This window comes from Ovis aries, chromosome 13 (genome assembly GCF_016772045.2).
Source record: "Ovis aries strain OAR_USU_Benz2616 breed Rambouillet chromosome 13, ARS-UI_Ramb_v3.0, whole genome shotgun sequence".
NCBI lineage: Eukaryota > Metazoa > Chordata > Mammalia > Artiodactyla > Bovidae > Ovis > Ovis aries.
This window is the reverse complement of record NC_056066.1, coordinates 761,609-787,344: the sequence shown is the minus strand read 5'-3', so window position 1 is coordinate 787,344 and position 25,736 is coordinate 761,609. Positions and strand designations below refer to the sequence as shown.

Genomic DNA, 25,736 nt, shown 5'->3' with positions numbered 1-25,736 from the left:
AATATAATTATATAAAATCATTTTTGAAACCACATTTGCTCATTCAAAAGTATAGCTAGTTTAATTAAATATGTTCAGATAGCAACTTGGTTTAACAGAAGATCTAGAAAAACATAAAGGTTAATAAACAGGAATGAATGCTGACGACATGTTCAGCAAAAATAAAACGAATACCTAGTACTTAGAACATCCAGGGAATGGAAAATTAAATGAATTTTAATCAACTGAATATAACAAAAGTATCTATTTTGATTCAATCTTGGATACTAAGACTCCTTCTAAAAAATGTTAGTAATTTCCTGCCTTCCTAAGTACAGTATAGGGAATATTATTCAATTGTAGCTAAATAATTCAGAGTCTTGTAGGGCCTCTGGGTGCTTAAGCTGAGTCTGATTTTTGATAGAAATGAGGCCACAGAAGGAAAGGCAGAGTGAACACAAGCCCTCAGGAACTTCACTGAATTGATTTGCAATGTCAGTTTGCTTCCTATCAGTGTTCACCTTGGTTGCACGTTAGAATCAAACGAGGAGCGTTTAAAAAAAAAAAAAAATCCAAGGTCCTGACCGCACCCCAGAGCAATTAAATCGGATGCTCTGGGGATGGGACCCAGGCAGCAACAGTTTCTGAAGCTCCCCCGGTGATTTTAATGTTTCCTTGCGCAGCCCAAGTTGAGAACCACTTCACGCTGTTTGCCTTTTCCTTGCACATGCAACATGCCTACTGAGACTTCTTTTCAGACAGATCTAAGGGGGGGAAAATCTGAGAAAAACAACTTTACAAATCAAACAAGATCTTTAAAAGGCAAGAAGTTAAGGGTCAGGACACACAGCCAGGCTACCTGGATTCTAGTCCCGTCTCTATTCATGAACTGTGTAACGAGGGTCAGCACTCTGTGTACATGTCAATGTCCTAACCTGGAAATGGGAGTGATAAGAGGCCTGGCCTCATGGGTTCATGGAAATGACTGGATGTGTATGTGTGCACGCACACACACACCCCGGCATGCACATGCACACATATACCACAGCAGTGACTGGTGTGCAGAAAACTCCATATATGTGATGCTATTTTTGGTGATGATGATAACAGTAATAATAACAATAGATAAAAGGTGTGTGCAAATTGAACTAGTGCATATGAAAAGCAATTTATGTGATAACAAGTTCCTAATAATCAGGTTGTTTAACCTTTTAAAATTATTTAAACAAAGTAAGGATAAAATGTGAAAAATGGAAAATTTTTATTTTGGTCTATTTTTGGTAAATACTTAAATGACAATTTAAGTATTACAATTTTCCACCTTTATTTATTTTACCAGATGGAAAAAAGAGGCTTGTCATGCTGATTAAATACGGAAAGAGTATGACAAGAACTGCATCAGTAGAATCAAACAATTTTGCATTTGCAAGAAAATGACCTAGAGGACAACCAAATATGCTTTTCTATCTACAACATCTATAATTCAAGCAAAGAAACATGACATTGGGTCAATACCAAGTGTCTGGGAATTCTATTCACAATAAGGGCAAATGGGTTTTCCACATAACAAGGAATAGAATTATGAACAATACAGAAGTATTTCCTCTACACATTCCTTTAATCCAGTGTCTCAAACTAATTTTTTATCAAAAGATACAAATAAACCATCATAATAACTTCATAGCATGCAAAGCATCCAATTTAATTGCTACTACAAGACTAGGCAATGCAAAAGAATGCTCAAACTAACACACAATTGCACTCATCTCACATGCTAGTAAAGTAATGCTCAAAATTCTCCAAGCCAGGCTTCAGCAATACATGAACCATGAACTCCCTGATGTTCAAGCTGGTTTTAGAAAACGCAGACGAACCAGGGATCAAATTGCCAACATCCGCTGGATCATCAAAAAAGCAAGAGAGTTCCAGAAAAACATCTATTTCTGCTTTATTGACTATGCCAAAGCCTTTGATTGTGTGGATCACGATAAACTGTGGAAAATTCTGAAAGAGATGGGAATACCAGACCACCTGACCTGCCTCTTGAGAAATCTGTATGCAGGTCAGGAAGCAACAGTTAGAACTGGACATGGAACAGCAGAATGATTCCAAATAGGAAAAGGAGTACGTCAAGGCTGTATATCGTCACCCTGCTTATTTAACTTCTATGCAGAGTACATCATGAGAAATGCTGGACTGAAAGAAACACAAGCTGGAATCAAGATTGCCGGGAGAAATATCAATAACCTCAGATATGCAGATGACACCACCCTTATGGCAGAAAGTGAAGAGGAACTAAAAAGCCTCTTGATGAAAGTGAAAGAGGAGAGTGAATAAGTTGGCTTAAAGCTCAACATTCAGAAAGCGAAGATCATGGCATCTGATCCCATCACTTCATGGGAAATAGATGGGGAAACAGTAGAAACAGTGTCAGACTTTATTTTGGGGGGCTCCAAAATCACTGCAGATGGTGACTGCAGCCATGAAATTAAAAGACGCTTACTCCTTGGAAGAAAAGTTATGACCAACCTAGATAGTATATTCAAAAGCAGAGACATTACTTTGCTGACTAAGGTCCATCTAGTCAAGGCTATGGTTTTTCCAGTAGTCATGTAGGGATGTGAGAGTTGGACTGTGAAGAAGGCTGTGCACCAAAGAATTGATGCATTTGAACTGTGGTGTTGGAAAAGACTCTTGAGGGTCCCTTGGAGTGCAAGGAGATCCAACCAGTCCATTCTGAAGGAGATCAGCCCTGGGATTTCTTTGGAAGGAATGATGCTAAAGCTGAAGCTCCAGTACTTCAGACACCTCATGCGAAGAGTTGACTCATTGGAAGACTCTGATGCTGGGAGAGATTGGGGGCAGGAGGAGAAGGGGACGACCCAGGATGAGACGGCTGGATGGCATCACGGACTCGATGGACGTGAGTCTGAGTGAACTCTGGGAGTTGGTGATGGACAGGGAGGCCTGGCGTGCTGCAATTCATGGGGTCGCAAAGAGTCGGACACGACTGAGCGACTGAACTGAACTGAACTGAACTGACAAGACTAGGAAGAGCTAAATATAAGCAACACATAAAACTGAGGCAAAATTTTGTAATTAAATTATATTAGGGGTGATGAAGTTTGAATTAAAGCCAGGATGCTATATATTTCTAAACTCATATTACAACTTATTCAAATGAGCACTGCTGTTGTTATCAGCCTGATGAAGTGCTGTGATAGAGACATGAAAATCAGATTAATTCACTAACACCCTCAAAAGGATTCTAAAGAAAGTACAGTGATGCCATTTCATAATAATCAGCTTGATTTTAAAATACATTTACTAAAGGACCACGAATCACAATCTGGTAAAGGCTTCCATTCTAACAACATGTTCTTCTGTTGTATCTACATAGGCTAAGCAATCATAGCATCTGGCTGTCCTACAGTAGCTCGAACTCATTGAGGCAAAAACTCTGGGACTTGTGGCAGTGAAAGAAAGGTTGGAAATAAGTAAAGCTCAATCTGGAAGCAAAATTGATGAAAAATGGCTTACTCCTCAGTAATCCAACAGACCACTATCTAAATTATACTCACAAATGACTGCAAGCTTACTCTCTCAGGATGTTATTGGAATGGAGAAGGAGGAGCTGCCTGATGCCAATACAGCAGTGAAAATCCCAAAGTGATTATCTTAGGAAAAAAAGACACAGACAACCATGGTGGAAACCAATTCTGCTTGTGAATAATAGCATTTCTCCTACCTAAGACTTTTAAATCATCTTTAAGCTCATTCCACAAGATGCTTCCAATTCCTGAGGGTCAAAAACCTTTCACCTATGATGCAGTATTTATTAGTGGATTACCCTCAGTGGGAAAGTCTTCTCAACGATAAATCCCTTCTTTCGCCTTCTGTAGTTCTGCTCCTGAAATGTTATGAAATACATAAACATCTTGTTTGCTCCAACAGACCTAAGGCTCAATGCTTTAGGTCAAAGACCACAACAGAGTCTAGAGAGGAAACAATCTATTGCCTTGAAGAAGAAGAAAAAATATTTTTAAATATATGTAAACAGACAGTCACTTGGCTTTCAAAACAGAATGTTTGTAGTCCCTAAAACTTAGTTAGGGACTAACTGTTTAGTCAGAGACTAACTGTTAATTATATACCAATAATAGAAACTACTACAATGGACCTTGAGGGCATTATGTCAAGTGAAATAAAGCCAAATAGAGAGAGATGAATATGACATGGCATCACATATATGTGAAACCTTCAAAGGCGGGGAGGTGTCAGACTTATAGGAACAGAGAGCAGAAATGCGGCTGCTGAGGCTGGGGCACAGTGCGACCAGGGGGATGGTGGTTCAGCCCCTGAGCCGTGACCGACTGGAACGCCATGGACGGCAGCCTGCCAGGCTCCTCTGTCCACGGCCTTTCCCAGGCAAGAACACGGGAGTGGGTTGCCATTTCCTTTTCCAGGAGACCTTCCTGATACGGAATGAATCCGAGTCTTCCTGTTTAGCAGGCAGATTCTTTACCACTGATGACCTGGGAAGCCAGGGGAACTAGGAAGAGGTTGGTAAAAGGCTATGAATTTTCAACTATAAAATGAATAAGGTCTGAGAATCTAATGTGTAATACAGTGAATATAGTTGATAATACTGTATTATATGAATGAAATTTGCAGAAAATAGAACCTACATGTTCTCACACATGCAAAAAAGAAGAAAATAAGTGAGATAGGTGATGGATGTGCTAATTAACTAGATGCAGGAAATTTTTTCACAATGGATAAATTTCTTTACTTTTATTTTTTTTAATCACCACAATGCACACTTTAAATATCTTACAAGTTTATTTGTCAACCATACTTCAGGAAAACTCACATTTAAACTTTGATTTAATTTAAAAATTAAATCTTTAAAAAGCCACCACAAAGACTGAGTCTACAAAGCAGTATCCATTGTTCTTGGACAGAGGAGCCTGGTAGGCTACAGCCCATGGGGTCACAAACAGACACGAATTGAGCAACTCAACAACAACACAGCATTGTGCTACACACTTTGTGTGTCATATTTAACAGCAACTCTGAGAAAGTTAACACTCAGTCTTACAGATGAGGAAATGGAGGCTCAGATGGTTGAAGAGATTCGCCAGATATGACTCACTGGATGTGAGCTAGAACTAGAACTCCAATCCACATCAGTCAGATTTCAAGTTCTGGCCTCTCAGATGAAGACTCAACTAAAAAATCTCCCTGGCTTAAAACAAAATATTTACCTAACAGTTCCAGTTACGGTGCCTCTTAGTAAGAAATCTTCTTAATTCCCTTAATTATGGGGCATCTCCATTAAGCTGTTAGACATTAAGGATCCATGTTAGGCAGTTCCTAAATGAGGATTTTACTAAAATGAGTTTATTTTAGAGGTGTCTCCAGGACACATGTGGAATAGAGATAGGAAAGGAAGGAAGTCCATGAAGCGTGTGTTCTCAAGCCAGTTACCTCTGAGGGTAAAGGGGCCTATTGCCCCTGGAGTGCGCTAGGATAAAACAGAAAGCTTGACCTTCGAGTTATGCCACCCAGAAGTTTGTGGTATTTGCCCATCAAACTTGTTTGCTCAGGTGGGTGTTAATTAGTTCAGTCACTCAGTCATGTCTGACTCTTTGTAACACCATGGACTACAGCATGCCAAGCCTCCCTGTCCATCACCAAATCCCAGAGCTTGCTCAAACTCATGTCCATCGAGTAGGTAATGCCATACAACCATTTCATCCTCTGTCATCCCCTTCTCCTGCCTTCAATCTTTCCCAGTATCAGGGTCTTTTCTAATGAGTTGACTCCACATCAGGTGGCGAAAGTATTAGAGTTTCAGCTTCAGCATCAGTCCTTCCAATGAATATTCAGGACTGATTTCCTCTAGGATGGACTGGTTTGAACTCCGTGTAGCTCAAGGGACTCTCAAGAATCATCTCCAACACCACAGTGCAAAAACATCATTTCTTCAGCACTCAGCTTTCTTTATGATCCAGCTCTCACATCCGTACATGACTACTGGAAAAACCATAGCTTTGACTAGACGGACCTTTGTCAGCAAAGTAGTGTTTCTGCTTTTTAGTATGCTGTCTAGGTTTCTCATAGCTATTTTCCCAAGGAGCAAGTGTCGTTTAATTTCGTGGCTGCAGCCACTATATGAAGTGATTTGGGAGCCCGAGAAAATAAAGCTTGTCACTGTATCCATTGTTTCCCCATCTATTTGTCATGAAGTAATGAAACTGGATGCCATGATCTTTGTTTTATGAACGGTGAGTTTTAAGTCAGGTTTTTCACTCTCCTCTTTCACTTTCATCAAGAGGTTCTTTGGTTCCTCTTCGCTTTCTGCCACAATGGTGGTGTCATCTGCATGTCTGAAGTCATTGACATTTCTCCTGGCAATCTTGATTCCAGCTCGTGCTTCAACTGGCCTGGTATTTTGCATGATGTACTCTGCACATAAGTTAAAGAAGCATGGTGACAATATACAGCCTTGATGCACTCCTTTCCTGATTTGGAACCAGTCCATTGTTCCACGTTTGGTTCTAACTGTTGCTTCTTGACCTGCATACAGATTTCTCAGGAGGCAGGTAAGGTGGTCTGGTATTCCCATCTCTTGAAGAATTTCCCACAGTTTGTTGTGATTCACACAGTCAAAGGCTTTGGTGTAATCAATAAAGCAGAAGTAGATTTTTTTCTGGAACTCTCTTGCTTTTTGAACCAGAGATCAAATTGCCAATATCCGCTGGATCATAGAAAAAGCAAGAAAGGTCCAGAAAAACAATGCCAAAGAATGTTCAAAATTTTGAGCATTACTTTGCTAGCTTGTGAGATGATTGCAATTGTGCACTAGTTTGAACATTCTTTGGCATTGCCTTTCTTTGGGATTGAAATGAAAAGTGGCCTTTTTCAGTCCTGTGGCCACTGCTGAGTTTTCCAAGTTTGCTGGCATATTGACTGCAGCACTTTCACAGCATCATATTTTAAGATTTGAAATAGCTCAGCTGGAATTCCATCACCTCCACTAGCTTTGATCGTAGTGATGCTTCCTAAGTCCCACTTGACTTCACATTCCAGGATGTCTGGTTCTAGCTGAGTGATCACACCATTGCAGTTATCAGGGTCATGAAGATCTTTTTTGTATAGTTCTTCTGTGTATTCTTGCCACCTTTTTCTAATAGCTTCTGCTTCTGTTAGGTCCATACCGTTTCTGTCCTTTATCGAGCCCATCTTTGCATGAAATGTTCCCTTGGTATCTCTAATTTTCTTGAAGAGATCTCTAGTCTTTCCAATTCTATTGTTTTCCTCTATTTCTTTGCACTGATCGCTGAGGAAGGCTTTCTTACCTGTCCTTGCTATTCCTTGGAACTCTGCATTCAAATGGGGATATCTTCCCTTTGCCTTTGGCTTTTCTTTTCTCAGCTATTTGTAACGCCTCCTCAGACAACCATTTTGCCTTTTTGCATTTCTTTTTCTTGGGAGTGTTCTTGATCACTGCCTTCTGTGCAACATCAGGAACCTCCGTCCACAGTTCTTCAGGTAGTCTGTCTATCAAATCTAATCCCTTGAATCTATTTGTCACTTCCACTGTATCCTTGTAAGGGATTTGATTTAGGTCATACCTGAATGGTCTAGTGGTTTTGCCTGGTTTCTTCAACATAAGTCTGAATTTGGCAATAAGGAGTTCATGATCTGAGCCACAGGTCAGCTCCCAATCTTGTTTTTGCTGACTCTATAGAGCTTCTCCATCTTCAGCTGCAAATATAATCAATCTGATTTTGATATTGACTGTCTGGTGACATCCATGTGTACAGGTGTCTCTTGTATGGGTGTCATGAGCTCCAGAGGCCAGAAAAAGCAAAGGAATGCAAATGCCACTGGGGTCCAACTCTCAGCCACAGGAGCAGTAAGGACTTGGCTTTAGATTTGGGGCTGTGTTCCTTCTATTAATTTCTTTATGTGAAGAAAATCTGGGGAAGGTGAAGGAAAAGACTTAATCCATAGATGCTGCTGCTTGTTGGCAATGACTGGTGTCCTGCTACAGGCCTAGCAAAGATACCAGCCTTCCAGCAGTGATACTCACATGCTCTGCACTGTTTTCTGAGATAAATCAGTTGTTGTTTCAGGGTTCGGGGGAAGCTACTAAATAAAAGTGTGTAGAGCTGATCTTTTAATTTATAATCACATTGTTGCACTCAATGGACAGTTGAGTGTCCTACCCCAATTACCATAGACAAGAAAGTTCAAACCTGATGTTTCTGGTATATTCTAGAGAAGTGTGTGTGAAAGAAGTGCTGTTGATACACAGTGATTAATAAAATCTGTGGTGCCTGGTGGTTCTTTATGGAGCCCAGACCATTTTTTAACATGATATTGCTAGCTTTTCTTTATAGAGGTTTATGATACAACAGCTTAAATATTTACAAACTCTTGACTTCTTTGCTGAAAAATATCACCATGTACTATGTAAAGATGTAATTTTTGAACTTTGCATTTGAACTCGGTATAGAAATATAAGGTTACTATAAGAGAAGGCAGTCTATAGTTTTCATTAACAGAAACTTACCACTTTGCAAGGATCCCCAATGACTGTCTCATGCAAAATAATAGGCCAGAACAAGACAACAGATGGAACAGATGGTGGAGTCCTCCCATGTCCTGTTCCCTAGAAATGACTGAATACACAGGTGAAAACGTATGTCTATAATCTAGGATCATGAGTAAACAGAAGGGGTTGTACTTCTTGAATCCGAAAGCGTGGAAGGCAGAAGATAAATGCAATAAAAAACAAGCAGGAGGTGACACCCCAGAAACTCACAGGCATTAAAACAGGAATAGATCTGGACCACCCAAACCAGGTGGTGGAGGTGTCAGCATTGGGAGTAAAGTGGGAACATCTGATCAGGACACCCTGCCATCATAGTTCGCACTTCCCATACCCTCCACACCCCAGCCAGAAGAAAATTACATGGCAGATAGTGATATCAGGGCCAGTTCCAACCAGAAAAAACAGGGACCACCCAAAGACAGGACTAACCATTTGAAGAAATTAGACTTCTGAGATCATCAGTCCTCAAAATACATATCATTGGTCTGAATGATATCTATGGTCTGAATGTTTATGTCCCCACACTCCATGCCAAATCCTTATGTTGAACACCTAATACCCAAGGATGGTATTAGGAGACTGGGTCTTTGGGAGGTGATTAGGTCCTGAGGGCAGAGTCATGGGATTAATACCCTTATAAAAGAAGCTCAAGAGAGGGATCCTCAGGCTTCCCTGGTGGCTCAGTGGTAAAGAATCCACCTGCAGTGCAGGAGACTCGGGTTCAACCCTAGGTTGGGAAGATCCCCCGAAGGAATAAATAGCAACACATGCCAGTATTCTTGCCTGGGAAATCCCATGGACACAGGAGCCTGGCAGGCTACACTCCATGGGGCTGCAAAGAGTTGGACACGACTGAGTGATTAAGCATCAACACAGAGACCCTTAGCTCCTTCCATCACATAAGGACACAAGAAATCTGCAGCACAGAAGAGGGGTCTCTCTGGGCCATGCTGATACCCTGGTCTTGGACTTCCAGCCTCCTGAACTATAAGAAATATGTCATTTATGAACTACCCATTCTATGGTGTTTTGTTACAGTGGCCCAAATGGACTAAGGCAATTTTACATGAATTAAAAATCTGAACTAATAATAATGATGGGTAAGAGTATAATGAATAAGAAAAATCTTGAATAAAGCACAAAGCAAAAAAAAAGTTGGAATGTGAATATATCAAATTTGAAAATGTCAAGTCATCTTTTGTCATGCATAAGTTAAGAAATTCAAAGACAAGCCACAAACAGGAAGAAAGTGTTTGAAATATCCCTAACAGCTAAAGGATTAACATCCAGAATAAATGGACAACTCTCAACACAAGGCAAAGAATTTAAGCAGGTTATTGATGTAAGAGGAAACAGAAATTGCCCATAATGTTGGAAAATGTACACAGCTCAGCAGCAAATACGGCAACAGCAAATTAGAGCAGAGATGCAATGGTTGCATCAAATTGACAAAAATTAAAATGTTTCTTAATCGTGTTGGTGGGAATTGAGGAAACAGTTCCTCTCACACAAGACTGGTTAAGCTATAAAATGACACAACCATTAACTAAAATTTAGGATATATATAGCCTTCAATCAGCAACTGTACTTCTCAAAATTTACCTCAGGGATGCCTGACCCATATACTCAGAAAGAGATACATAAGACAAAGTATTACTCCAAAGTACAAGATTGTTTTCGTGTAGCCGCAAACTAGAAACAAATACCAAGAGTCCACCAATGAGAATATTTTATTGTTAAATAAAATTTAGTCATCCATTCCCTGGGCCTCTCAGGTGACACAGTGGCAAAGAATCCACCTGTCAATGCAGGAGACGCAAGATACTAAGGTTCAGTCTTTGGGTCAGGAATATCCCCTGGAGTAGGGAATGGCAACCCACTCCAGTACTGTTGTCTGGAACATTCCCTGGACAGAGGAGCCTGGTGTGCTACAATCTATGGGGTTGCAGAAAGTTGGACATGACTGAGTGACTAAACACACAGCCATTCCATGGGATATTATAGAGGTGTAAGAAAAACAAAGCGGATACACATGTACTTACATGGAAAGTTCTGTAAGACATACTGTAAAGTGAAAATCAAGTGTGTGGAAAAGTAAAAATAGAATGATGGTATTTAGGATACAGATGGATATAAACAAAACAAAATATTTCCATAGTTAATACACACATAAATTCATTAAACAGAGACCTGGAAATATACCATGAAGCTGTTACCAGCAGTTGACTTCATGCTGCACTGCACAGCTGGTGGGATTTTAGTTGCCTGTTCAGGGATCAAACCCGGGTCCTCTGCAGAGTCTTATCCACTGGACCACCAGGCAAGTCCCACTAGCAGTTGACTTTGGACAAGGCCAGGATTGCGGTCAAAGGTGGGAAGGAGTCAAGGACATCAACACTGCTTTACTCTCTTACAAAAAGAACCTATTAATATTTGCAGGTTAGCAACAAAAAGAAAAATAAATATCTGTAACAGAAAAAGATCAAGTAGTAGGAAGTCTTCCTTTAAAACATGTATCTCTCCTCCTCTTCCTTTTTAATTATGTGATCCTCTCTCCCCTTCCCCAAGCTCCTGTTTCAGGGATACAAGGAAGAGTTTAATAAACTATACTGAACTTCTTGTATCTGAACTGGTGATGACTAGTTTTATTTTTACACTAATCTTGGCCCAGGGTCAGGGCCTCAGGTTGCAAGGCAGAGGTCTACTTTGTTTCATATTCTAACAGACTATGTTTGGGTTTGCCTTTTACATGGACCCCCCTTTTTTTCTTTGGCTCCCATACAGATTCCTCTTGTAGTTCACATGTTTTTCATGGATAATACTTCCTACTTTGGTTTCTGGTCCTGACATGGCATAGCTCCAAAGAAAAGTCATAATTTAATGTAGGAAACCTCTTCCATACTCAGCCTGTACAAGAGCCCTTTCTCACTCATGATCACAAATAACCTGATCCTCTTCACATGACACGTACTGACATAAGAAAAACACCCATGCTTAACATAGTCATATTCAGAATCTCGTTTCTGCAAATTACCGTCAATAAAATTTACAGAGCCAACATTAAAAGGGAAAGAGTGATTAGAATAAGCCCAGAGCTGATACCAAGTATGAACATTTCCCTTAAGATGATGTTCATATTTATCTGCTCCCCACCAACCCCCAAACATGCCTTCAATGTTTCATCAGAAGCACATTTCTGCTACCTAAAAGCCAGCTCTGGTTTCTACGTTGTTCAATCTGTAATCTGGGTTATCAATCTTCTTTGCCACCTACCAATTCTATGGTGGCAAATCAAAGGCTGGGTTATAGGCCACGTGTCAAGGTTCACAGAGAGCAAAATCAGTGGCTTCAAATCAGTGGTCCATGGTACAGTGTGGTCAGGACAGGAGAGAGGATCTGGATAAGAACCCATCAAATGTGAGGATTCTCCTCCAGGGCTATAAAAAGAAAATCCTGTAACAATATTCTTTACTTCTTAAGCCATTCAGCTCACCTCTGAGCAGTCTAGGCTTCAAGTGATCACTAATCAAAGAGCTTCATAAAACAGGGAGCTCAGCTGGTGCTTGGTGATAACTTAGACAGGGGGATGGGGGAGGTGGGAAGGGGCTCCGGAGGGAAGGGCGTATGTATACTGAAAGGTGAGTCAGCAGAAACCAATGTTTGTTGTGCAGCAGAAACCAATACAACATTGTAAAGCAATTATCCTCCAATTAAAAATAAATAAAAATTTTAAAAAACAAAGGACTTTGGCACAGACTTCGTGGGCCAAGGAGAAACACGGATAAAGACGAAAGAAGAAGCTCCAGGGAGAAGAGGTGAATCACACAGATACCAATGAAAGCTTTCAAGCAGAGGCGAGGAGGGAATCAGGGGATAAACTTTAAAAAGTATCATATTTTTTCTCTGAGATGTAAACTCTGTAGGACATGTGATAGATTCACATCACCAAGACTAACTGTCAATTAAAATATTTTAAAGAAAGTGGGCCTCTAAGCAATATCATGATTGCAACATTCAGCCCATCCTTCCAAATAATGTTATGCAAAAACATGGACTTAAAGCTTGCTTGCCACTGCTCATCTGTGAGCACCGTCTCTGCTCACATGCGTTTAAGCTGCTAATATATCACTCACAGGGGTCCATCTCCTAGAAGTGGACTCATCACTCTCTCTGGCTCTAGAACTAGGCTTAAAGCCAGAAGAAGATTACAAACTTGGAATCATGTAAAGTTTCATTTTTTTCTTAAACTACGCCATCTCTTAGATATTAATATATGATCATCAAAAAAACAAACCTCCAAACTCTGATATATGACTGATGGTTGACTTAGAAAGTGAAAAACGAAACTACCATCTCTTGGCTGGAACTGAAAGATTGATGCTCATGAAAAGAAAGTAATAAAAAGACAGAAGTATTGCTACCACAACATCTGCTTCACCTGGTCATAAACTGCATTACAGCCAAGAGAAAATGGTCTGCATTCAAAAATTGAGATTTTTTCCTACATTTGGAAATAAGCATTAGTCAAAATACTGGGTTCAGGGAACAAGAGATGTACATCAAAGAGCCTCTGGTCCTAAACACTTTCTCTTTCTCAAGCAAAGAAATATTTATGATTGGTTTTAAAGGGGAGCTTAACTGAGTTGCTATGAATTATTTAAAATCCCCAAAATATCTTCTGCTGCTTTTGTAGAAGCTTGATTTACAAGCTGAAAAATCAAACTGACACTCCAGTCTCTCGTACAAATACCCAACTTTAAAAATGCTCTAGGCATTATAAATATATCTTTCATGAATATAGCTTCAACAGTTCTAAAAATAGCCTTTAGGAGGAAAAAAAAAAAAGAATAAGAACCCTTTCAAGCCATTGTTTTATACATAACAGCAGGAAACCAAACAGAATGTCAAAGCCAAAGTGATTAACACACCCAGTAATAAACATGAACAGTCAGTATGAAATCTTACTCAAACGTCGTTTTTGACATTAGCTTGGGGTCTATGTCTGTGGCCCCATGTCTGTCACCAGAGGTGACTATAGGGCACCCATCAGAAAGCAACTCCAGGACAACAAAGGTAAAATCTGTCCTTTGGAAGATATATTAAAGAGACACATTCAGGACTGACCCTGGGGGGCCATATATTACTTTCCAGCCCCCTAAGAGTTTCCCCAGGCTCCAGCCTGACCCCGAACCAGCCACTGTACAGCCCAGGTTGCCCCCAAAGGCAGAAAGCTAGGCTGACAACCAATAACCCTGGATAGAGAGGAGTAACACAGGATGTGAAAAGGTTAATAGTGCCTCACAATTTGGTCCAGATATTTTATCGTTTCAGTATCATTTTGGCAAATCTCAATTAAAGCTGCCCCATCTTTCCAAATATCAGAACTTACAGGACCAAAATATTCTGTGGTCGGTGGCCTTGGAGGTTCAAGTGCAGAACCATAGCACTGTCTATTGAAATGATAACCACTTTCTATGAATATTCTGGTCTAACTGCCTGTTAAACTCCAAATAAATTTTATGATATGCAGACATTCTACTTTTTAATAATTCAATATGGAATCAGCTCAATTGGTTCCATAATAAATTAGATTCTAAATTTATGATATGGTGAACAGAAAGCTAAAACAGGAAAAAAATTCCTGAAAATGGGAAGAATTTTATTCCTGATTTTCTAATGTGAACCAATTATCAAGGCCAAATTCCTACTGAGGCTGGGAGACCCTAATAAGCAACAAAGGGCAAAAGGAAGAGAAAGCGAAAGTCACAGTTACAGTCATGGGGTCACAGAGGCTTTCTCATCCCTTTTCTTCATTCCCTATGGATAGAGCTGCGGGGAGACTTACAGCAGTAACACCGACTAACTTCCCTCTACAACAAATGTAATTCACGGTACCATGCTCTTGTCCTGAAAAGTGCCAAATGTTCTAGGATTTAGCACATCTAATACTTCAGGCTACAATCCTTGGAAACTCTCCAGACATTTCCATTTTAGGCATTCTTTTTAAGTAGAATCTTTAAATAAATTACTAAGAGTCATCCATGAAACAGATAAAAACCTGAATACTTTGCAAATCAGCAACTCACTGGAAAATGTAAAAGAGACATATCTCACTTCTTACCTTGTTTTGATCTGTCCAGTAAAAGAAAAATCCCTGAGGGTCAGTCCTCAAAATAATCGGAGTGACAATAGTGGAGTCCTAGAAGTGCAAGAAAAGACGTGTGTATCAACATGTGCCAAAGTAGAAAGTCTTACCTGGGATGACTTAACAAGTTAGTAATTAAGAGTTTCTCCAAGACCATCAGTTATTAGTAAAACTTTCAAAAAACTAAACGTGATATCTTTAACATCAGAGGATTATTAATTACATAACTGGAGATGCTCTCCTCATAATCAGAATACTAGTTAAAAAGGAAAAGGTCAGTGATGTGTGTATTTATTGATTGAGGCATGTTTTTAAAGGCATTGGCATGTTTTCTATTAAAAAGCTATATTTAGTATTCCAAATATAACACTAAACATTACATACTTTATATGATTAAAATTAATTAAAATCCATGCTTGAGGATATTATTTTAAACTACATTTGCTCTATAAAATGATCTTAATTGTACTAAAGAGAGTTAACACAGCATTTAGGTATTGCTATTTCCAAGGTAACAGTAAATTAGGCCATCTTCTACGTATTCAGAAAGCTATAAACAAAATTGTTTCAAATTTAAATTTCACACAATAAAATAAAACATCATAGACAGTCTTCTGAGTTTTAAGCATGCATATTACAAAGCAAAAACTGCCTGCATTGTAATTACAATATTTAACATTTCTAAAATATGTGTTCTTTCCTTTTGGCAGTTTTCACAGAGGCATACCATCTGCACCAAAAAACACATGTCACTGGATATGGATTTTTATACTGAAACACTGAGGTCTCTGCAGGGATTGCATTTTTTTTTAAGAGACATAAATAACTAGTTTATTCCAACTTTTTCATACACATTATAACTGTGGTATGTCATATCCTCTTGATCAAAAAGATCTGTAATAAATTTAGAACTTGCAGAGATAATTTTGGAATTTGGGATTATCTTCCTGATGGGTAGAATGGATCTAAGGCTTTGTGTACATGGTAAAATTTACTCTAAGAGTCAGGTCAACTCCTAACTGCAGGCCACCCGTTGGGCTCAAATCACTGCCTGTGCCCTCCCTGTACCTCAATTTAAGCAACAACAACTGGGAAAAAAAATAAGATAATAATCATACCTCCCTCAGAGGTTTTTAGTTAGAATTAAATTTCATTCCAATCGCAAAGAAAGGCAATGTCAAACAATGCGCAAACTACCGCACAATTGCACTCATCTCACATGCTAGTAAAGTAATGCTCAAAATTCTCCAAGCCAGACTTCAGCAATACGTGAACCGTGAAATTCCAGATGTTCAAGCTGGTTTTAGAAAAGGCAGAGAAACCAGAGATCAAATTGCCAACATCTGCTGGATCATGGAAAAGCAAGAGAGTTCCAGAAATGCATCTATTTCTGCTTTATTGACTATGCCAAAGCCTTTGACTGTGTGGATCACAATAAACTGTGGAAAATTCTGAAAGAGATGGGAATACCAAACCACATGACCTGCCTTTTGAGAAACCTATATGCAGGACAGGAAGCAACAGTTAGAACTGGATATGGAACAACAGACTGGTTCCAAATAGGAAAAGGAATATGTCAAGGCTGTATATTGTCACCTTGCTTATCTAACTTCTATGCAGAGTACATCATGAGAAATGCTGGGCTGGAGGAATCACAAGCTGGAGTCAAGATTGTGGAGAGAAATATCAATAACCTCAGATATGCAGATGACACCACCCTTACGGCAGAAAGTGAAGAGGAACTAAAAAGCCTCGTGATGAAAGTGAAAGAGGAGAGTGAAAAAGTTGGCTTAAAGCTCTACATTCAGAAAACTAAGATCATGGTATCTGGTCCCATCACTTCATGGCAAATAGATGGGGAAACAGTGGAAACAGTGTCAGACTTTATTTTGGGGGGCTCCAAAATCACTGCAGATGGTGACTGCAGCCATGAAATTAAAAGACGCTTACTCCTTGGAAGAAAAGTTATGACCAACCTAGACAGCATATTCAAAAGCAGAGACATTACTTTGCCAACAAAGGTCCTTCTAGTATAGGCTGTGGTTTATCCAGTGGTCGTGTACAGATGTGAGCTGGACTGTGAAGAAAACTGAGCGCCGAAGAATTGATGCTTTTGAACTGTACTGTGGTGTTGGAGAAGACTCTTGAGAGTCCCTTGGACTGCAAGGAGATCCAACCAGTCCATTCTGAAGGAGATCAGTCCTGGGTGTTCTTTGGAAGGAATGATGGTAAAGCTGAAACTCCAGTACTCTGGCCACCTCATGCAAACAGTTGATTCATTGGAAAAGACTCTGATGCTGGGAGGGACTGGGGGCAGGAGGAGAAGGGGATGCCAGAGGATGAGATGGCTGGATGGCAATCCTGACTCGATGGACATGAGTTTGAGTAAACTCCAGGAGTTGGTGATGGATAGGGAGGCCTGGCATGCTGCAATTCATGGGGTCGCAAAGAGTTGGACAGACTGAGCGACTGAACTGAACTGAAATAGGGTAATTTGGGTAAAGCACCTGGATCAAGTCTTGGCACATAAAAATATTTATTATTATTGTAGTAGATTATTGTAGTAACTTTTAAAAGTTGAATTATTAAAATATTAAATGATTATTACAGTATTCTTTTTTATTGGGGTAAACATATATATATACGTATACATATATAAAATTCACCTTTTTAAGTGTAAGGTTCATTAAGTTCATTAAGCAAAGTATTTAATGTTTTCACACTGCTATGCAACCATGACCACCACCCATCCCCAGAACTTTTTCATCTTTCCAAACTCAAACTCCACACTCAATAAACACTAACTCACCATTCCCTCCTTGCCGCAGGCCCTGACAATCACCATTTCTATATCTATGACCAGACTGCTCTTTGATAACTCACATAAGTAGTCTGGTGGGCTACAGTCTATGGGGCTGCAGAGTGTCAGACACGAATAAGCAACTAACACACACATATAAGTAGAATCACACAAGTATTTTTCCTTTTGTATTTGGTCAATTTCATTCAGTATAATGTGTTAAGCTTCATCCATGTCACAGTAGGTGTCAAAATGCCCTTCTTTTTTAAGACTGAATACTCCTCAATTATATGGATATATCATTTTTAATCACTCATCCATCGATGGACACCTGGGTTGTTTTCAACCTCCTCTTATTGTGAACTATGCTGCTATGAAAAGGGTCTACAAATAACTGTTTGCATCCTTGCTTTTAATTCTTTTCCATATATACTCAGAAGTGGAATAACTGGATCATATGATAGTTCTATATTTAATTTTCTGAGGAACTGCCATTATGTTTTTTCCTGACATTCTTAAGATTCGTACTTAATGTGCAGTCTGAAAATATCCTTTACAAGGCTTGTGCTTCTGCATAGAACTTCAGCTGAAATTTTAAAATTCCAAAATTATTTCTAAATGTAAAAAAAAGACATTTGGAAGAAAATTTGATATTATAATGCAAGAATAATTTTTAAAACATTTTAGGCTTCTCCTATAAGATTACATGCATAAAAGTTCAGAGCAATATTTCCAATAAATCGTAGCGATATTTTCAGTTCCATTATATCACCTACTCTTCCAGAGTTGGGCAAAATAAAAGTTTCCATCAGACTTCACAGAACACACAACCCCATTTCCAGGTAAATCTGCAATTAACCTGTAGATGTAACTTCTCATTCTCATGTCAGTTCCTTTTCTTATCAGAGTGTCTGACAAGAGTATTAGGTAAGATTCTAATCAAAATCTTGGTGACAGTTCACTGCCAGGATCCGACATAATCAAATACTTAAAGTTAGCAGAGTAAAACTACTCAAATTTATATGCTGGAACATTGTGTTAGGCGGCCTTGGTGCTTCTGATACTGCTATTTCTAGCTTATTCCTTCTCCTCCTCCAAAATTAAAGTTCCTTTGTTCAATATTTTTTTGACCCCACTCTTCCTGCCACAGTTCTTCTGCTAAATGATCATTTATCTCGGCTCTCTGCCTACTTCCTCCATAATCACCTCTAACATTCCAAGATCAGCTGGGACTTGGCATTCTTGCCATGCAAAGCAGGATCTTACCCAGAAATACATGAATATCCACTTTCAATTCCACTGGTGTTTTTCCCACCTCCCACATAGCAGCAAGTGTCTATTTTCTCCCCCCACTGAAGCAGCCACTCAACCCAGAGCTCAAGTATCCCTTTCTAAATTGACTGCTATTGGCGCATAATTGCTTTACGATGCTGTGTTAGTTTCTGCTGTATAGCAAAATGACTCGGCTATATGTGCGTGCTCAGCTACTCGGTCATGTCTGACTCTTTGCAACCTCCTGGACTATAGCCCTCGAGGCTCCTCTGCCCGTGGAATTTTCCAGGCAAGAATACTGGAGTGGGTTGCCATTTCCTCCTGGATCTTCCCAACCCAGGGATCAAACCCACATCTCCAGCATCTTCTGCATTGCAGACAGATTCTTTACCACTGGGTCACCTGGGAAGTCAATGTATATATATAACTCCTCCCCTTTGGACTTCCTTCCCATTCAGGTCAACACAGTACATTAAATAGAGTTCCCTGTGCTATGGAGTATGCAGCCATTTCTCCAAAGAAGACATATAGGTGGCCAATGGACACATGAAAAGATGCTCAACATTGCTCATTATTAGAGAAATGGAAACCAAAACTAAAATAAGGTATCACCTCACCCTGGTCAGAATGGCCATCATCAAAATGTCTACAAACATAAGTGCTGGAGAGAGTATGGAGAAATGGAACCCTCCTGCACTGTTGGTGGGAGCAAAAATTGATACAGCCACTATGGAAAACAGTATGGAAGTTCCTTAGGCAAAACACTCTCAGACATAAATCACAGACCTATGATCCACCTCAGAATTCAAAATAAAAGCAAAATAAAACAAAATGGGGATCTGGGGAGAGAGTAATTGGCAACTGCAGCTCAACTGGTGGGGCAGAACTAAATAGACATTTCTCCAAAGAAGACATACGGATGGCCACGCAAATAGAACTACCTTATTTACTTGAAAGAGACATGTATGTTCATCTGTTTATAATAGCCAGGACATGAAACAACCTAGATGTCCATCAGCAGATGAATGGATAAGAAAGCTGCATATACACAATGGAGTATTACTCAGCCGTTAAAAGAATTCATTTGAATCAGTTCTGATGGATGAAACAGATTTTGGGAGAATGACATTCTAACATGCATGAATTGAATCGCCAGTCTATGTCTGACGCAGGATGCAGCATGCTTGGGAACTATCATATGACCCAGTGATCCCATTACTGGGCTTATACCCAGAGAAATGCATAATTCAAAATGACACATGCATCCCAATGTTCCAGAGAAGGCAATGGCACCCCACTCCAATATTCTTGCTTGGAAAATCCCATGGATGGAGGAGCCTGGTAGGCTGCAGTCCATGGGATTGCAAAGTCGAACACGACTGAGCAACTTCACTTTCACTTTTCAGTCTCATGCATTGGAGAAGGAAATGGCAACCCACTCCGGTGTTCTTGCCCGGAGAATCCCAGGGACAGAAGAGCCTGGTGGGCTGCCATCTCTGGGGTCGCACAGAGTCGGACACGACTGAAGCGACTTAGCAGCAGCAGCAGCAGCAGCATCCCAATGTTCATAACATCACTATTTACAATAGCCAATTTAGGAAGCAACCTAAATGTCTATAAACATTCAGGAAGCAACCTAGACATTTAGGAAGACAACCTAAATGACTCGCAACAGCGGAATGGATAAAGAAGTTGTGGTACATATATACAACAGCATATTACTCAGCCATGAAATGGAACGAAATTGTGCCATTTGCAGAGATGTGGATGAACCAGGAGAGTGTCACACAGAGTGAAGTAAGCCAAAAAGAGAAAAACAAATACTGTATATTAATGCATATATACATTAGAACAATCTACATGGAATCTAAAAGAAATGGTATAGATGATCTCATTGGCAAAGCAGAAATAGAGACACCAGATGCAGAGATCAAATATCCTTAATTGTCAGAATATCTGCTCTAGTTTGAAATTTGAAATACATGGCCATCCTTCATTTCCAAGGCAACTGCAGCATTTCACTGCAGAATAATGGAGATAACTCTCACATGGTCTAGTTTTTATTCTTTCTTTATCAACAACTATAATATGTCTATTCCATAGGACAGTGATTTTCAAAGTTTTGGTGCATCAGATTTACAGGTGGTCTTCTTAAAACACAGACTCCTGAGCCCTTTCTCTGAAGTTTCTCATTTAGGAGATAATCTCAAACTGGAATAGAGTTTGAGAATCTGCATTTCAACTTAAGTTTTCAGTGACGTCAGGAATACAATGATGCAAATGCCAAGAAACACCAGTGAGGTTAAAATGTAGAAGTCCCTGTTTCTTGTAAGTAAATGGCTTATATCTAGGAATTCAACTTTAATTTGCTTATTTAAAGTTATAGGGTATTTTTCCAATAAACTTCTACCTTGAAAAGAGGAAAATTAATAAACACACTGTCTTAAGTTAGTAATTGTGGATAGTGTACAGTAAACTTCTATGTACCTCTTTCCTTCTAGAAACCATTTCACTCTCAATCTTATTGCCTCAAAAGTGAAATGTATTATAATGATATAAGAAGCTGCTGTTTTGCTATTTACATGAGTTCCCCAAAAAGACTTTAGGTCAAATAAAAGACAATCAAGGAACAAAGTAAAAGGCCTCCATAAAACCTCAATTTGGGGAAAAAAAAAAAGTGAAAGCTAGTACAGCAAGAAAAAAATCACTGGAATCAATATTACAATCAACAAAATCCTGTGACAGCTATATTTGCTCATGATTTGCTCATCAATGTGCTGATATAAGGGCTTCTCAAGCAGCTTAGTGGTAAAGAATCCACCTGCCAAAGCAGGAGACATGGGTTCAATTCCTGGTTTGGGAAGATCTCCTGGAGAAGGAAATGGCAACCCACTCCAGTACTCTTCCCTGGAAAATCCCATGGACAGAGGAGCCTGATGGGCTACAGGCCACGTGGTCACAAGAGTCAGACCTGACTTAGCAACTAAACAACAACTGCTGATATAAAGCAATAATATATGCTAATATAATGTTATATGACAATTACATCTCACTAAAATGATGAAATATGAAAATGAATAACTATAAAATAAATCACATATCCTGGGGTATGATCTACAGAAACACTGAATCAATACGCTGTACACCTGAAACTAACATAATAAATCAACCATACGCTAATAATAAATAAATCAGATGTCTTAAAGAAACTGGTAAGCAGTGACAAAATAGTCCAAACTCCCTTCTGATACCAGAATATTCTTTACAAAGCTCCCTGACCAAATAATAACAGACACATCCTAAACATTTTTGTCTGAGCTGCAGTTTAAACTTTAAATGGATTTTCTCTTTTGATATTTATAAAATTTTAAGAGGTAGACACTGTTATTATCCTCATTTTACAGATAAATAGACTCAGGTTTAACTTAACTAACTTGTCCAAGGAAACCTAGCTAAGCTAGCAAGTGTAGTACTGGATTAAACCTTTAGGACAGACTCTACACCACTGCCACTCAGTGCTATTTCATTACTGACCAGCTGAAGAGCTTTTTTTGACATCTAGTTTTCTAATCATCCTCCATGAAATGTTAATATCACAGATGTTCTGAATATTTATTTAGATGTTGTGTGTATACTGTGCTTTATATAAAATAAAAAGAGTTAAGCTTTTTACCCATCAAGAACCATTTTTCACTTCTTTGGAGATGATTTGGTCCCAATTGAGCAGGCATGCTCTCTACCTATGCTGCTGAATATGGGCTCACCTGAGACCACAGAGCATTTGAAATGTGACAAGTTTGGCTAAGATGTGTTAGTATATTGATTATACATTTAAATCAATTAAAGTGGGAAAGCATTGGTCGCTCAATCATGTCAGACTCTTTGTGACCCCACAGACTGTAGCCTGCCAGGCTCCTATGCCCATGGAATTCTCCAGGCAAGAATACTGGAGTGGGTTGCCATTCCCTTCTCCAGGGGATCTTCCCAACCCAGGGATCGAACCTGGGTCTCCTGCATTGCAGCCAGACTCTTTACTGTCTGAGCTGCCAGGGAAGCCCATGAAAATCAATATATGGGTTAAATAAAGTATATTGCTAAAATTAATTTCACCTGCTTCTTTTTACTTGGTTTAATATGGCACTAGAAAATTTTAAATTTCCAGTGTGACTTATTTTATATTTCTACTGGGCAGAGCAGCTCACAGTAAGTATTCTCCTTAATAGGGAAATCTTTTTCACAAGTAAGCTTGGTCAGATAATTCTAGCTAGAAAGTTTCAGTACTTTTTATGTATGTATGCAGCTACCATTTAGTTTTAATATCTTAGTCCAAAGTCTAGTTGCTTCCAAGAGTCAATTCTTCAAGTATCTGAATAGAACCAATACCCTGCTGCTCTGAGCTCTCCTTTACCAGGCCAGGTGCATAATGAACTGGATTGTCCCTCTCCAAACTCAAATGTTCAAGTGCTATGCAGTGCTTCAGAGTGCAACCTTATCTAGAGACAATCTTCACAGAGGTGATTCAGTTAAAAGAATTTATTAAAGGTGGGCCCTAACTCACTAGGATTGGCATCCTTATGAAAAAAAAAAAAAAAGGAAATTTGGACCCAGACACATACAGAGGGAAAATGACGTGAAACACAGGGAGAAGTCAGCCACCTGCAAGCTGAGAAGAGAGGCAACAAGTCCTTCCCTCAGGGTCCTCAGGAGGAGCCAACTCTGTCAACGCCTTATCTCAGACGTGCAGCCTCCAAAACAATAAGAAAACACATTTCTGTAGTTAAAGTCTCTCAGTCCATGCTACTTTAGGGACACCTCAGAAAACTGATATAAGCTGCAACCTGAAGGCTGTAACCCATTTCGCCTTTTGTCAAGGGCCAGCCCACAGCCCCACAGCCCCCACTGTCAGAAAGCCCACCCACCGACCGCGGCTGACCATGGTCCTGACTCCACGGTGAGCCCACGTCCTCATGCTACTGAACAAGAGAACACAAGCAGCAAGAGCTGCGTGCTTCTAGACCAATCAGTGCTTCAGAGTCAGCAAGGGAAAAGAACCAGCCATGCTCTACAGGGATCACCCTAGACTTCCCTCAGACAAGCAGCAGAGCCAAAGATGGAAAATACATATATGATGGGGAAGAGTCATGTGAGGGAAAAAGAATTTCTAGGGTCACAGAAAATCAGATGTGATGCCCAACAAATGTCAGTCACGCAGCCCTGACTACGAGATACACATGCACACGCGCGCGCACACACACACACACACACACACACACACACACACACACACAACAAAGGTGGTCTTAGATGTTTGAGTATGAGACTAGGATCAGTGAAGTAAACCTAGGTGCAACAGCATGCATTAGAAGCTTTTCCCCGGGGTCTGTCCAGTCTGAAATTTCCCGAAGAACAGGAAAGTGAAGGAGGGGAGAAAGTCCAGGATGGAGCAGGCAAAAAGTGGAGAGAAGCGCCATTAAAATAACTGCCGTTTACTGACAAGTATAAAAATCTCTTTTAACAAAATACAACAAACAGTTGAAAGCATGCACCTTCAAATACCATACAAGGTACTGCAGGTCTGTACCAGGGATTCAAATGAACATCCAGATCCCCCATCACCCAAAGTGCTCACTGTTTAGTGGGGGCATCAGATGAGTAAACCGATCATTTCAGGAAGATATAGATTTAGGTCTGGGGGCTGTAAGGTGGCATCTCACTGGTGGTTTTATCATATCAATGCATTTCCCTGATGACTGATGACAAATGATGAGCATCTTTTCACACGGCTGCTAGCCAGGTGCATGTGCACGCACATATAGTGGCCCAATACTTTTTGTATATGATAATGTCCTCTTTCCCTTTCTCTCTCTCTGTCCCTCCCTCTCTTTGCCTGTGCCATACAGCATGTGGGATCTTGGTTCCCCAGCCAGGCATCAAACCTGGCCCTGCAACGGCGGCACAGAGTTTTAACCATTGAAGTATCAGGAAGGTCCTGGCTCAACACTTAATCAGTTAAGATTTAAATCAGTGGTTTACATTTTAATCAAGGATTCTGAACCAGGGCAGTTTTGCTCTCCAGGGAAATGCTGGCCATGCCCAGAAACAATCTTGGTTGTTATACTGGAAGTTTTTTACTGGCATCTAGTTGATAGATGCCAGGGATGCTGCTGAACATCCCACAGTGCACAGGCCAATCTCTTTAACAAATAATCATCTGGCCTCAAATGTAAATAGTGCTGAGGTTGAGAAACATAACTTAGTGGCTTCACATTGCCTTCATGATAAAATCCTGCAACGGCCTACACAGGATATATGCAGCCCCTTGCCCTCTCTCCTCATTATCTGAGCCATTGAGCTCCCCATTTGCTTATTCTTCTCTGTCCTTCAAAGTCCCCTGTGCCCTCCTTCCTTCGGATGCTCACCAGTGCTGTTCCTTTGACCTTACACACTTCCCATCCTCTTGTTAGCTGAAGAACTACTTATAACTCAGGTCTTCCCCTACACAGAATTTCTCTAGGGACTCCTTCCAAGCTTCTTACACTCATTTGTATTTTTGCACTTTTTTCTGTAGTACTTAGCACAATTAGAGTGACATCCCTTACCTCTATTTGCTGAGCATCTATCTCCCCTAGCAGAATATCAACTTCGTGAAGATGGGAACCAAATCATTTATCATCATCAATCCACAACACTAGCAAAATGTCCAGCTTATAAGAGGCATCAACACACATTAAAAGTAGGAACTCTGAACAAAAAAGTGGATGGAAGGAACCTGCAGAAAAAGAAGTAAGGTCGATTCTGAAAAATATCAGCTGGCAAAATATCACCTGCCAATAGCATTGGCGAGAGAAACTTCAAAGCAGTGGCAAAGGCAGAACAAGGCTCAGGAGGACAGGTGGGAGGGGAGGAGAAGGTGG

The 25,736-nt window shown here is 39.9% G+C and overlaps 1 protein-coding gene across 2 annotated transcripts in view; it reads right to left on the bottom strand.

Annotated features, from left to right (window-relative positions):
- The window catches only part of PLCB1 (phospholipase C beta 1), an 857,274-nt gene that overhangs the window by 817,649 nt on the left and 13,889 nt on the right, over positions 1 to 25,736 (bottom strand). For both annotated transcript variants that reach the window (XM_042230393.1, XM_060397115.1), the window contains exon 2: positions 14,727 to 14,804. In XM_042230393.1, coding sequence (XP_042086327.1) covers positions 14,727 to 14,804 — 78 coding nt within the window. The remainder of the gene's footprint in view (positions 1 to 14,726; positions 14,805 to 25,736) is intronic.